Genomic DNA, 13,712 nt, shown 5'->3' on the forward strand with positions numbered 1-13,712 from the left:
ACTTCTGCTGGGGACAACCCCCTGTCATCCCTGAGTGGCTGAGGAGACCAAACCGCTTGGGAGGTTCTCTTTAGTTGCACAATGGGTGTCTCCTCAACTACACCAAACAGCAAACAACAAAAAACATAAGTCCCATCTTTTGCTCAGCTGAGATCCTTTCAAAAAATTCTCCGATAACTGAAATGGAGTTGATTATCCACCTGGGTCTGTGTGCAGATTGCGGGAAGAACCCAATACCACCTCCCTTGCTTTCTAACACTGTTCAGTCCTTACAGCACTGACAGGCTAGGTGCGGCTGAAATGGCACAGGTCTTCCCCTGGTACAAAGTGCACAGAAACCCCAACTCCCCCAGTATCGGGAATTCAATTGCTGACTACGCCAAAAAAATGTCACAGTCCGCCCAATTCAAGAGCGAGTCGCGACTGGTTCTTTTATGGATCTTAGAGCACAAAAAACACAGCAGGGGACAAAACCAGTTTACTTCTACAGAAATGCACTTTATTTAGTGCCAACCAAAATGCGATAGTGGGACAGAGAGAGAGAGAGAGAGAGAGAGAGAGAGAGAGAGAGAGAGAGAAAGAAAGGAGGGTCGGGATTATACCTACCAAGACAGGCAGACGAATCCTCGTGGAGTCAGCCAGTAGATGTCTGTTGCCATCTGGGGAGATCTTGGGTATCTCCTTTGTGAAAGTCACTTTTATAGTCCTTTCCCAAAGCGAGTGGCTTCTGGCCAAAAGGTGGGAAGATTTATGGACTATTGTATGTGGAGCTCGTTATGCTGGGGAACAGGTGGAAACAGGACGCTTCAAGGCACATCAGACCATCTTTGTTGTTATGAACACACATGGGGCAGCCCATACTGCCCAGTCCATTGTTCTTCCATCTGTGGGAGCTTGTTGAGTAAATGCCCCATGACTAGTTGTCATGAGAAACCAGTCCTGGTAGGCATCACCTGCGGAACAGTCACTTGGCGTTCCTCCCATCCCTGGGCAGTGCAGGCCTCAGGCGAGGGTCGTTGGGCAGAAACAGACAAGAGGCTCAGATGGACTCTCACACAGGCTTGTTACTATCCAGAGTCCACTATAAAGCACTGCTGGAAAAGGCCACAGTGGCATGCAGGACTTGAAGGGAAGAGACAGAAATTCCCAATGATGATTTGTGGGCAGAAGCAGTGCCCTTGCCCCCAGTCTATGTCCCACTGGCACCAGTGCCATATGGAAACCTGCCTCCTTCCTACAGCCTTCCAGCACAACAGGGACCTGCTCCATCCTGCTGGGGAGAACTGATCACCACCACTCATCCCAAGGACCTCACACCCAGCAGAGGCCCCTGTCAGCCTCCAGGGCAAGACACAGCAAGGACAGTCCTGGTGCTCTCTCCCTGTGCCCCATCTCTTTCCCTGCATTTTCGCACAGGCCATTTTGTGCATACAAGTGCAGTGAATGGAGGTGAGGCTGGGCTGGACATCAGGGTTCTGAAGGGCTCCTGCTGCCAGCAACGTGAAGTTTTTCCTATGCCTCCAGCCTTGACTTCTGTGTCATAGGTAGTTAATTTATAACCAATATTCAGCACAGATGTGCCATGTGAACCTGGTGCCCTACACAGCTCACTCCTGGTGTATCTTTGATCTCTCACAAGGAAGTGTGGTGACAACTACCTCCTATTCACACCTCTCCTACTTTCTTTCCCTACCAGGAGTCACACCAAACCCTCTTCACCCAGAGATACTCACACTCCTCTCACATTATATGGAATCTTATCCACCCACTGCCACTTGCCCTCCTCCTCCTCAATCAGAACGATGTAGAAATTTTGTCTTTGTGGAAGTTGTTTTATCTGCTTAGAGAGGAAATCCTGGCAATCAGAGAGAGAGTACAATATCCATTGTTGTATTTTAATGTTATGGATCTATATTGCACTGAGAAAATGGTTTGCACTTAATCCCCCGGAGTTTTGTGAAGTATGTTTAGCCCTCCCTTAGCCCCTCCCCACCAGTGCAACCGCATTGGAAACAACTTGGTTTCGCCTCTCCCCTCACTCTAGGTTAAAAAATCCCCACCATTCTTTGTGTCCCCCTCTTTCTCCCCGGACATGGTTCTAGAATAATGTGCTGGATGCTATCATGGGTGAAGGAGCCTCTTTTGGCATTTTACCATTGTCCATGAGGACTCTCTTTCCATCTCTGTTCCGGAGCAAGCTTAGGGGACCAAAGAGAGGAAGTGGAACTGTCTCAGTCTATGAAGGCCAAGACTGAAGTCAGGGAGAAATCTGGAATCCCTGTGGGATGGGGCTGGTGGCAGAGAGGGGCTGGTGCTGCAGAGGTGCAGACAGGACATTCCCCCTCCGCTGCAGGACAAGAAGGGGCTCTGAGTCCCCTCCAGGGCCCAGACTGTGTCTGTGCCTGCTGGCTCCCTCTCTCAGCCCTGTGCACCCACCTGCTCTGTCTTGCTGTTGATCACCACCAGCTGGGAGCCCATCCCAGTGCAGTTCTGCTCACTCTCAGCCCAGTTCATTGTATCAAGGGACAGGAAATAGCACTTCTTTGAAACCTTCTCCAGCCCTCTGGGCAGCACGTACAGCCTCGGTCTGTGCAAGGAGAGGACAGTGAGATGAAGGTTACTTACAAGACATGGTGTTTGCAAAGATCTAAGTTTTCCAGGAACAGTTCCTCATGTCCTCCTTAGTGACATTTCCTGACAGAAAGTAGTTGAAAAAACAGGGATAATGCAGACATTTCTTCCCACTGCTTTGGGGTATGACCAGTGACCTTCTTGTAGCCATTGTAATCCTTGTAAGGGGGTCTCAGATCTTGACAATGTACTTTTGGTGATGTGGTTTGAGGTCTTCTAGCATAGTCTCCATGAGGCCTTTAGGCCCAAAGAAGAGGGGTCACTGCAAGTACTGACCTGTGCCTTGTGGCACTGCTGAGTCACACTTCCACTCTGAGAACTGCTGCTGCAGGGCTCTGCGCTGCTCACTGCTGTGCCAGAAGAGAACCACTGCAAAGGGAGAGGAAAGGCAGCAGGATTACCCCTTCCTGCCAGCTCCTCACACAACATCTCTGGCCTCTTGACTCCCCTGCCACCATTTCCACACCAAGCATTGTCCCAGCTGTCGCGTCTCTGGCCCAAACCAGAGGTAAATCTGCCATCCCAGTAAGAAAGAGACCCTCTTCCAGGTCAGACAGCAGAAGGACCTCTGGAAGCACATCCCACTGAGGACATGACACTCACATGGCAGGACTGATCCCACCCAGCCACAGCCACTCTGCCATGCACATTCCTACAGCCCAGCTGCCAGTCTACAAAGCAGCCTCTCACTGTCACACTTTGTCTCTTCCTAAACTACACATCAAAAGGCATATGGAGGAATCTCCCATCAGCTGGGCCTGTTCCAGCAGCAACACACAGTCCAGGTGCAGGTAATCCCATCCAGCTGGAGCTGCTGAAATCAGGGGGGAGCACAAACTCTCAGACTTCCTAGCTCCACTTTCTGGGGAATAATGCACTGTTGGTGACAAGCAAAGCCACAGCTCCAAGGACTTACTAGGAACTCAGACACTCAGAAATACGGATTAGGAATTGACCAGGGTGTGCTTAACAATCCTGTTGCCTATATTCAGCTATCTTCAAATTCAAATATATTTTGACTTCTGAGCCGGACATTCCTAGTGGCTTCAGTGCCTGATGAGTGCATTGCTGCAATGGAAGAAGGCTCAGAGGAGATGGGGAAGGGCAATGCCTAACAGAGCATCCCCATTGCCAATAAAGGTGACCTTATCTCTACACAAAGATAAAGGGTCAGAAGAGAGATAACTTTTGGTTCAGTTCAACTGAGGGATTTGTTCTGCAGTGGAACTGTTCATCCCTGTGGGGATCTAATAGGGTCAGTGTCTTCCTTGATTAGCCATGAAAGCTCTGTTTGCTCAGAGACACTGTGACTGCCTCAGCCTTCGTGAGAAAGCAGGATAGGAAATCATTGGCTCCCAGTCCTCTGGAAACCCTTCCATCAGACAAGTGTTGTCCAAGCTCTCAGCTCATGCAGACTGAGAGACTGAGAGCAAACTGCTCTGACAGCCTTGCTGCCACCACAGGCAGTTCTTACACAGCCAGCTTATCCAAGAGGTCTGTCTTAGGCCCAGACATTCAAATGATGAATTAAAAGCTACAGCAATATTCTCATGAAGTTCAGACTGTATGAGCAGTGATCTCTGACCTGTGCTTTGGGGAAGGGCATTTGCCTACTGGTAGAGAGACTAGGATATTGGTTTTCCACCTGACCAAAGCAGTCCCCAGAGCCCTTCATCCCAAAGGAATTAAGAGACCCTGGAACTGACCAAGGCAGATGGACATAAAGGCAGCTTTGATTAGAAGAGCAAACATCAGGAAGACTCAGATGTTCAGCTCAGAGCAGCTTCTCTCTTCTGCTGGGCCTGAAAAATATAAAGCAAGAGTGAGCATGTCCCTGCCTAGATCTGGGGCAGGATAACACAGGGGTCTCTGTACCCCAACACCCTGCTGGTACCTGGTTCCGTGGACTGGGGTGCCCCACAGGTGCTGGAAGCAGGTCCTGCTACCTGTCACTAGCAGTGCCTCAGAGCCACAGAGTACAGTAACAGGGGCTGCCCTGAGGCTGCTATTGTATTTCCCTCTATTATCACAGGACCTTCCTGCATTCTGCCCAAACCTCACTCCTCCTTTGTCCTGTCCAAACCTCCTTTCTCATCAACTCATCTTTGTTGTTGCTTTCCATCACTCCTGTCTGTCGCTGAATTCTCTTGCTGCATCTCCCTCCTCTTCCTCTCTCTTTAGAGCTTCTTTCTCTCACTACCTGGTCTTTGCCTCTGTACCCTGAGCCCCTTTCTGCAATGGCACAGTCCCCCAAAGGAGTGACTGCCCAGCTCAGGGTGTTCACAGCCAGACACACAGAAGGGATTGTTTCCACAGAAGGTGGGGGAGTGGGAAAGGCACTTGGCAGCTCTTGGGAGAGCCCTGGCTGGGTTGTGCTGTGAGACACCAGAGATGGAATTTGTGATGAGAAGGGACTTGTGCTCAGTGTGATGCAGAGAGCTTTTCCAGGGGAACCACAGAAGGATAGCACCCTTCTTCTCCATTGTTCACAGACAACTCACTGAAGGGAATAGCAGGGCATGGTCTATCTGTACTTCCACTCCCCCTGGCTCCAGGAAAATGTCATCCTACCAGCCTGGGCACTGCCCAGTTCCCTCATCTCCTGCCTTGCTCTTGTCCTGAGTCCCTTCTCCTGGAACGAGACTGGCTACTGTTCCATGTCCAGGATCCATCCCAGCCCTGTCTTTCCCCAACCCCTTTGACAGGAGGACAGAAAGGATGAAGGTTTGGGGCTTACCAGCAGTTCCAGGACTAACTCTCCCTTGGCCATTCATCATCTCTACAAGAGGATCACCCTTCTCCAAGGGTCCCTGTTACCAGTGTGGCCACAAGCACAGCCTCCCTCCTGCACAGGGCACCTCCCACACTGCTGAGGGGCCTGAACAGGCTCTAATCTGATGTGAGGTGAAACAGCCATATCCTGGGTGTACCCCACAGCATGTGGAGATTGAGCAACTTCCATCATGTTAAAAATGGATATGTTCGATTTGTCAAATTAATTAAAACAACAATGTTAAATTTAGCAGCAATTTATTAATAATAGCAATTGTATATAAATGAAAACAATCAAGGTATATTAGTTACATAAATTTAAGTAAATAGAAATTTAGCAGTAACTAAATTCAGTATAATTGAGGTTTGGTTTGAATAAAGCATAAGCATAACTGACTGGTGGACACACCAGCTAGGGGTACGGGTGGGGCCATTCCTCTCACACCATAACAAATCAGTCAAGCTAAAAATCTCAATTATGTACTGTTTACTAATACGTATTAATGCAGAATCTTCCAGAAAGTTCTTCCTAGTTTTTATTCCTAAAATTTATGCCACTATGTTGTACTGTGCATGCTTCACCAGTGGTCGGGGGTCTCCCCTCCTTTCGGGGGTCTTGTTTCCAGTGATGGCTCTGGGTCTTCCTCAGTGTTCTCTGTGAGACTTTGCAGGTACTGCAATTGCATTAAACTTAGGGTTATATAATTAAGCCTTTGTTCCCATAGCAAGTCTTGTCCAAATGTCCAGTGCCTGGAATTATCCCAATTTGGCACAAAAAAAGGACAAAAGTTTTATTTCTGGAGTCTGTACATAGACCTATACCTTTAATAACCTCAATCCCACCAAACATGTGGAGAATGATACCATCTGCTTTGTTTAACCATTTCCTTTATCCTTTTTGATTGAGAGCAATTAAATACAATTTTTTCTATTAATTAGATAGCAACAATTTTGCTAATACTGTTAGAATTTAATTAGCATGAATCACATATATAACAATCTTGCCAGGACATTTCACACAATACTCATTGCATCACAAATTCATTGAGGCAAAGAAAACAAATGAAGGGCAGCATCACTGCAGCTCACACAACCTCCATTTGAACAGCCTCAGGCACTTTCACAGCTCATCCATGGCCTTCCCTCTCTGCTGCCTGCTCTTTCCTGCTGAGGATCCATGTGTGTGAAATACATACATGGACAGGTATATTTGGCATTTGCCTGCAAAGGGCTAAACGCACTGAACACAGCCTGCAAAAGGGAACCAAAAATTACAGGAAAGCCCATCTGTGACTCAGTCTGGGCAGTGTCCATGTGCACCCTGAGCCCAGAAATGCAGAGCACAACAAAGAACTTGTTAACACTTTTTTGATTCAATTCCACTAGACGAGAGGGTAGGGCTTTGGTCAGAGGTGTTCCATATGCCCTGTGTTTTCAGGGCTGGAGGCCATAAAGCATCAGTGAATGGTGTCAGAATATGTTTGCATGTCAGGAAGTTTTCCTTGATTCTGACTACAAAACCTGCAGCCATATATGGTATTTATAGCAGTTGTCAAGGAGACCTGGATTAATCTTCTGCAGCTTGATATTGCTAAGGATGGCCCTAAGGATGAAGTATCCCTACAGGACCCTAATGTCCTTGGAATGGACTGAGAGGGGAACACAGCCTTTGGTCATATACCATCAGTTCGTATACCATACATTTTCTCCCTGTGGACAGGAATGCATGGGTGCAGAGACACAGGAATAGGAAAGCTCATAGCAATAGCACAGGCATTTCAGCTGAAACATCAGAAGATCAGGGCACAGAACTGCTTACAAGTGAGGACAAGCCTGAGCTCCCTGTAGAAGACATCCTCTGATTCTGTTCCTTTCTGCACAACAATCTGCAGGCATGATCAGAACCTAAATTTCTAAACATCTTTGTGCAACTTACGTTCACAAGCACTCTTCCAATGTAAAAACACATTCACATGCCTTGTGCAACATCCAGCCTCTCACCAGCCCCCCCAAGAAAGTGCAGCTGCAAGAAAACATCCCCTTTGTGGAAGCAGGGGTTCCCCTGGGCCCACACACTTCCTGCTGCACATGTAGGGTTCATGAGCACCCAGACCTCTTCCAGCAGCCTGGGAAGCACAGGTGAAAGCACAGGCTCACATTGTCACACTGCAGAGCTGTGGGTCTGTGCCTGCTGCACCCCTCAGTGCCATGAGCAAGGTCACCCAGAGCACTGAGCTGCCAAGGAGCTTCTTACAGACAGAGGTGGACAAGTTGCAGAGCACCCTGAGCTCCATGGCCACTTCCTTCCTTCCAAATTCTCTCTCCTCTCTCTCTTACTAATTTCTTGAGTCACCTAAACTTTGTTTTCACACTGTTTCTTGTGTGCCTCAGAAGCCTTTCCCTAATGCCCTGGTTACGCTGAGGCTGGTGATCATGTTCTTCTTTAACATCTGTGGTTTGTGGCAAATGCCCCATCATATAGTTGCAGCTATTCAATACACACAGCTGTGTGCATTCACACTCCTACTTCATCACTTGCTGCTGTCCAGAACACTGGATGAGGCCAGAACCATCTCAGGCCCAAACAGGATGGGAAGAACACAGTGGCCCTGTTCCCACCACGGGAGGCTTTAAGGGACATTTACACAAGTGGCATCAGGGAAGGAGTTAGTTCATAGAGAGATACACATCTGCACTGTGAAGCTGGAGAGGACCAGGACACCAGGAATGGGAAGGGAGGACATTTGCAGCACTGCACTTCTCCAGTTCCCTGATACCACCACCAGTCTCTGCTGACAACTGCTTTCTCACTGCTACCTGTGACGCTTCCTCACATCTGCTTGTGTTATTGACTGTATCCCGTGGAATTAAGGCAAATCCCTACAAGTGTCAATACTATAGCAGTGGAAATAGCCTTGTTGAGAGGAATTTCTTGCACAAGAATGTAGTGATAGGACAAGGGGAATGGCTTTTAAGTGAGAGAGGGCAGGTTTTGGTTAAATATTAGGAAGCAATACATGACTGTGAGGTGGTGAGGCACTGGAAACAACAGCCCATAGGATCTGTCTATGTTCCATCCCTGAAATGTTTAAGGCCTGGCAGGATGGGGATATGAGCAACTTGGTCTAGTGCAAGGAGTCCTTGCCCACGACCTAAGGGGCCTGACACTAGACTATCCTAGAAAGTCCCTTCCAGCCCAAACCATTCCATGATTTGTAGATTATACTCCTGCAGGACAGAGATGGAAAAGGAAAGAGAGATATGCAGAGAGACATGTCACAGAGGCTTTTTTCATTGGTGTGATATTGTATTTTTTCTTGTCTAAATTTTCAGAATTTGTTGAGCAAGACCAGGACAGCTAGAGGACATTCTGTGTATGACTCAACAAAAAGCAAACATCTCTGCTCAAGGAGATCAAGGAATTGATTTTCTGGATATTTATCTTTCATTCCTGTGTTTTCCTCCTGGATAAGTCCATCCCTTTTCAACCAGGGGCTGCTGAATCCTCTCAGAAAGAAGAGGACACAAGAACAAATTACATGCTTCAATGAGCCTGAGACTTTCTGTGTTCCCTGAGCCACCCCATGCACTGGGGATGCTGGAAAAAAGCTCATTTAACTTCCACATACACATGATCCCCGAACACAGTGAAGAAGTGTCAGGGCTACCATCCCCTCCCAGCACAGCCAGTGCTGTTCCCAGCTTGCTGCTCAGCCCCCAGTTTTGCTCAGGGCAGGGGTATTTCCATCAGACAATTACTGCTGCAGCTTCACAAATTCGAGAGAAGTTCCAAAAACACCCGGAGTCATTCCAGTTGTTGGAAGTTTGCTTAATCCTTAAGATTACAGTGCAGTTCTCAACAGACCCACCACTTGGTTCTCCTTTTCGCCAGAACCTGGAAGAGACAGGCTTGTTACTCACCTCTGTCCACTTTAAAAGCACTGCTGGAAAATGCCACAGTGGAATGCAAAACTTGAAGGGAAGAGACAGAAATTCCCAATGATGATTTGTGGACAAATCAGTGCCCTTGCTCCCAGTCCATATCCCACAGGCACCAGTGCATATGGAAACCTGCCTTCTTCCTACAGCCTTCCAGCACAACAGGGCCCTGCTCCATCCTGCTGGGGAGAACTAATCACCATCACTCATCCCATGCACCTCACACCCAGTAGAGGCCCCTGTCAGCCTCCAGGGCAAGACACAGCAAGGACAGTCCTGGTGCTCTCTCCCTGTGCCTCATCTCTTTCCCTGCATTTCAGCACATTTTGTGCATACAAGTGCAGTGAATGGAGATCAGGCAATCAGGCAATCAGGCAATGCTCATCAGGGTTCTGAAGGGTTTTTGCTGCCAGCAAGTTGAAGTTTTTTCTATGCCTCCAGCATTGACTTCCATGTTATAGGTAGTTAATTCATAAACAATATCCAGCACAGATGGGCCATGGGAACCTGGTATCCTACACAGCCCAGTCCTGCTGTATCTTTTATCTCTCACAAGGAAGTGTGGTGATAACACCCTCTCATGCACCAGAAATTCTTCTCATATCTGTCCTACTTCCTTTCCCTACCAGGAGTCACACCAAACATTCTTCCTCCAGAGATACTCACGCTGCTGTCACATTATATGGAGTGTTGTCCACCCACTGCCACTGTCCATTCTTGTCCTTAAACAGACCAATGTAGAAACCACTTTTTCCTGGATATTGTTTTCTCTGCTCGGAGATGAATTCCTGGCAATCAGAGAGAGTGCAATGTCCATGAGGTGCAGGAGTGAGCACAGGAAGGCATCAGGAGTCCCTGTGGGATGGGGCTGGTGGTATAGGGGAGCTGGTGCTGCAGAGGTGCAGACAGGACATTCCCCCTCCCCTGCAGGACAAGGAGGGGCTCTGAGTTCCCTCCAGGGCCCAGCACTGTGTCTCTGCCTGCTGGCTCCTTCTCTCAGCCCTGTGCACCCACCTGCTCTGCCTTGCTGTTGATCACCACCAGCTGGGAGCCCATCCCAGTGCAGTTCTGCTCACTCTCAGTCCAGTTCATCATATCAAGGGACAGGAAATAGCAGCTTCTTTGAAACCTTCTCCAGCCCTCTGGGCAGCACATCCAGCCATGGTCTGTGCAGGGAGAGGACAGTGAGATGAAGGTTACTAACAAGAGATGGTGATTGCAAAGATCCCAGTTTTCCAGGGACAGTGCTGATGTGCTCCTTAGTGACATTTCCTGACAGAAATTGGGTGAAAAGCCAGAGATAGAATAGACATTTCTTCCCATTGCTCTGGGATTTCACCAGTGAGCTTTGTACAACAAGAGCCACAGCAATCCTTGTAAGGGATATCAGGACTCAACAAAGTTCTTTCAGTGGTGTGGTTTGATTTGTCCTGGCACAGCCTCCTTGAGGCCTTTAGTACCAAGGAAGAGGGGACATTGTGAGCACTGACCTGTGCCTTTTGGCACTGCTGAGTCACACTTCCACTCTGAGAACTGCTGCTGCAGGGCTCTGGGCTGCTCACTGCTGTGCCAGAAGGGAACAACTGCAAAGGGAGAGGAAAGGCAGCAGGATTACCCCTTCCTGCCAGCTCCTCACACAGCACCTCTGGCCCCTTGACTCTTCTTCCACCATTTCCACACCAACCATTGTCCCAGCTGTCACCTCTCCTGGCTCAAACCAGTGGCACAGCTGCCATCCCATCCAGAAAGAGATCTTCTTCCAAGTCAGAGAGCAGAAGCATCCCTGGAAGCACATCCCACTGAGGACATGCCACACACATGGCAGGATTGATCCCACCCAACCATAGCCACTCTGCCATGCACATTCCTACAGCCCAGCTGCCAGTCTACAAAGCAGCCTCTCACTGTCACACTTTGTCTCTTCCTAAACTACACATCAACAGGCATTTGGAGGAGTGTCCCATCAGCTGGGCCTGTTCCAGCAGCAACACACAGTCCAAGTGCAGGTAACTTCATTCTGCTGAGGCTGCTGAAACCAGGGGGGAGCACAAATTGTTAGCACTTCCTATCTCCAGTTTGTGCGGAATAATGCACTGTTGGTGATAAAGCAAACCACAGTCCCAAGGACTTACTAGGAACTCAGACACTCAGACACAGGAGTATGCATTAGGAACTGATCTGGGTTTGTTTAACAATCCAGATGCCTATTTTTATCAATCATCTAATATAGAAAGATTTTGATTTACAAGCAGAACAATCCTAGTGGCTTCAGTGCCTGATGAGTGCATTGCTGCAATGGAAGAAGGCTCAGAGGAGACGAACAAGGCCAGTGCCTGACAGACCACCCCCCATTGTCAGTTATGATGACCTTATCCCTACACAAGGGGGATGAGAAGAATGTTGGCTTTTGGTTTATTTCAGCTGAGAGAGTTGAGCAGTTGTGGAAATGTTCAACCCTTTAGAGATCAAAAAGGGGCAGCATCTTCCTTAGCAGGCCTAACCTGCATAACCCAAGTGTATACCTTAGTCCAAAATATTGTAAGAAACTGAATGACTAACAAAAACACACCTGAAGAAAGCAATGGGTCTGAACTGTCTTTAACTACCCTCTTTTGTCTTGGTATTTGGGGACACTCAATGTCTTGATGTGGAGCACACTGAAGAGCTATGTTTAGTGTGGGCCCCTGCTAACAAGAAGGATATTGAAGTGTTGGAGCATATCTAGAGAAGGGTAGTGGACCTGGGGATGGATCTGGAGCACAAGTCCTATGAAGTGAAGCTAAAGGAGCTGGTGGTGTTTATCCTGAAGAAAAGGAGTCTCAGGGGTGACCTTATCACTCTACAACTCTTTGAAAGGAGGCTGTAGCCGGGTGGAAGTCAGCTCCTTCTCCCAGATAACAACTAATGGGACAAGAGGAAATAGTCTGACGTTGTCCCAGGAAAGATTTAGTTTCGATATCAGTAAAAGATTCTTCCCTGAAAGGTGGCCAAGCATTGGAACGGTGTGCCCAGTCAAGCAGAGTCACCATTCCCTATAGTAGTCAAAAGACAAGCAGATATGGCACTTGGAGACATGGTTTATTGTGGGCTTGGCAGTGGTTGGTCAGCACTTTAACTACATGAGCTGAACTGTCTTTTCCAACATTAATCATTCTATGATTCCATGCCTGTATGACCAGCAATTGAAATCATGTTTGTGTTGTGATCCATCTGTGCATTGCAGTGGCCACTCTCTGCTACATGCAATTTGTGCTGGTTTTTTATTTAAATGCTGAATCACTCTGCTAAACTAAAATCCTGTGTAGCATCAATTAATTTAGATAAGCAAAAATTCACTAAAAATTAAATCCTTCCATGTGTATCAGAAGGTATCAGATGTTAACATCCCAGCCTGAGACTCCCCAGCCATTTGGCTGAGTACTGTGAAAGGTTACACATTTGGGAACAAAGCAATACAAACTTCTGGGACTCAGACACTAAGGGCTACAAAAGGAAAGGCAGTGATTTATTGTCATAAGATGCCTCTTCCAGAATCCATCCATGTGGTTATTGACAACTTGTGCAAACATGCCATGAATTATCTTTAATAGAAAATGAGAATTACACAGTGATCACAATCCTCACAAACAGCATGTCCAGAAATAACATCTCATGAATTATTTTGCAATCAACACTAAAAAGTAGTGATAATTAATTAACTGCACTGTGCAGTTAATCCTGGAGGTGACAGAACTGTGAGAACCCATTTTTTTCCACTAGGACACAAAGCATATCCAAGCACCTCAGAGAGCCTAAGTGCAGAATCAGCTGCCTGTATACACACTTGTGCCTCTGTCTCAACTTGTTCCCATCTGCCAAATGTAACTTTTTGTGGGAAATGAGGTAGAGAATTTTCCACAGTTCCAAATAGGCCAGGCAGGATTGGAATGTGCAATCTGGGCACACTGACAAGGCCTCAGGGTAAACAGTGGGAGATTTGGGGGATGTATACACACATATACAAAGTCAGAGTAAGAAAACCTGAGACCTTGCACAAAGCCCAGACTACCATGAACCATGGTTTCTCTACTTTTCTCCCAGCACTCCCCCCAGTCCTCTCCCTTGTAATCTCCTGCACATACTCACCCAGGAGGACGACAACAAGGGCAAAGCACACCAAGAGGAGCAGCAGTGAGATCAACCATGGCAGCCAGAGTGGGTATTTCTGGGGATGGTGCTCTGGCTTCTTTGTCTCAGCAGGTACTAAAAGTGATGAAAACATACCAAACAAAACACTCCAGTCAGCTGTGGGTCTGTCAGTCCCACAGTCCACATACAAAGGATGGGAAAGCTCTTCAAAGGAAAAAAAAAATAATTTCTTATGTGGACGT

The 13,712-nt window shown here is 47.7% G+C and overlaps 1 protein-coding gene across 8 annotated transcripts in view; it reads right to left on the reverse strand.

Annotated features, from left to right (window-relative positions):
* The window catches only part of LOC306803568 (C-type lectin domain family 4 member E-like), a 138,274-nt gene that overhangs the window by 40,284 nt on the left and 84,278 nt on the right, over nucleotides 1-13,712 (reverse strand). For 4 of the 8 annotated variants that reach the window (XM_079309134.1, XM_079309140.1, XM_079309137.1 and 1 more), the window contains one exon: nucleotides 8,875-9,298. The exons of 1 other annotated variant lie outside the window; for it this stretch is intronic. In XM_079309134.1, coding sequence (XP_079165260.1) covers nucleotides 9,151-9,298 — 148 coding nt within the window. In that variant the 3' untranslated portion in view covers nucleotides 8,875-9,150. Of the gene's footprint in view, nucleotides 1-8,874; nucleotides 9,299-10,008; nucleotides 10,131-10,356; nucleotides 10,509-10,832; nucleotides 10,926-13,467; nucleotides 13,585-13,712 lie in introns of those variants that run through there. 3 more of the 8 variants (XM_079309138.1, XM_079309141.1, XM_079309135.1) reach the window with 3 other exon arrangements.

Source organism: Erithacus rubecula, assembly GCF_903797595.1.
Source record: "Erithacus rubecula genome assembly, chromosome: 1".
Classification (NCBI taxonomy): Eukaryota; Metazoa; Chordata; class Aves; order Passeriformes; family Muscicapidae; genus Erithacus; species Erithacus rubecula.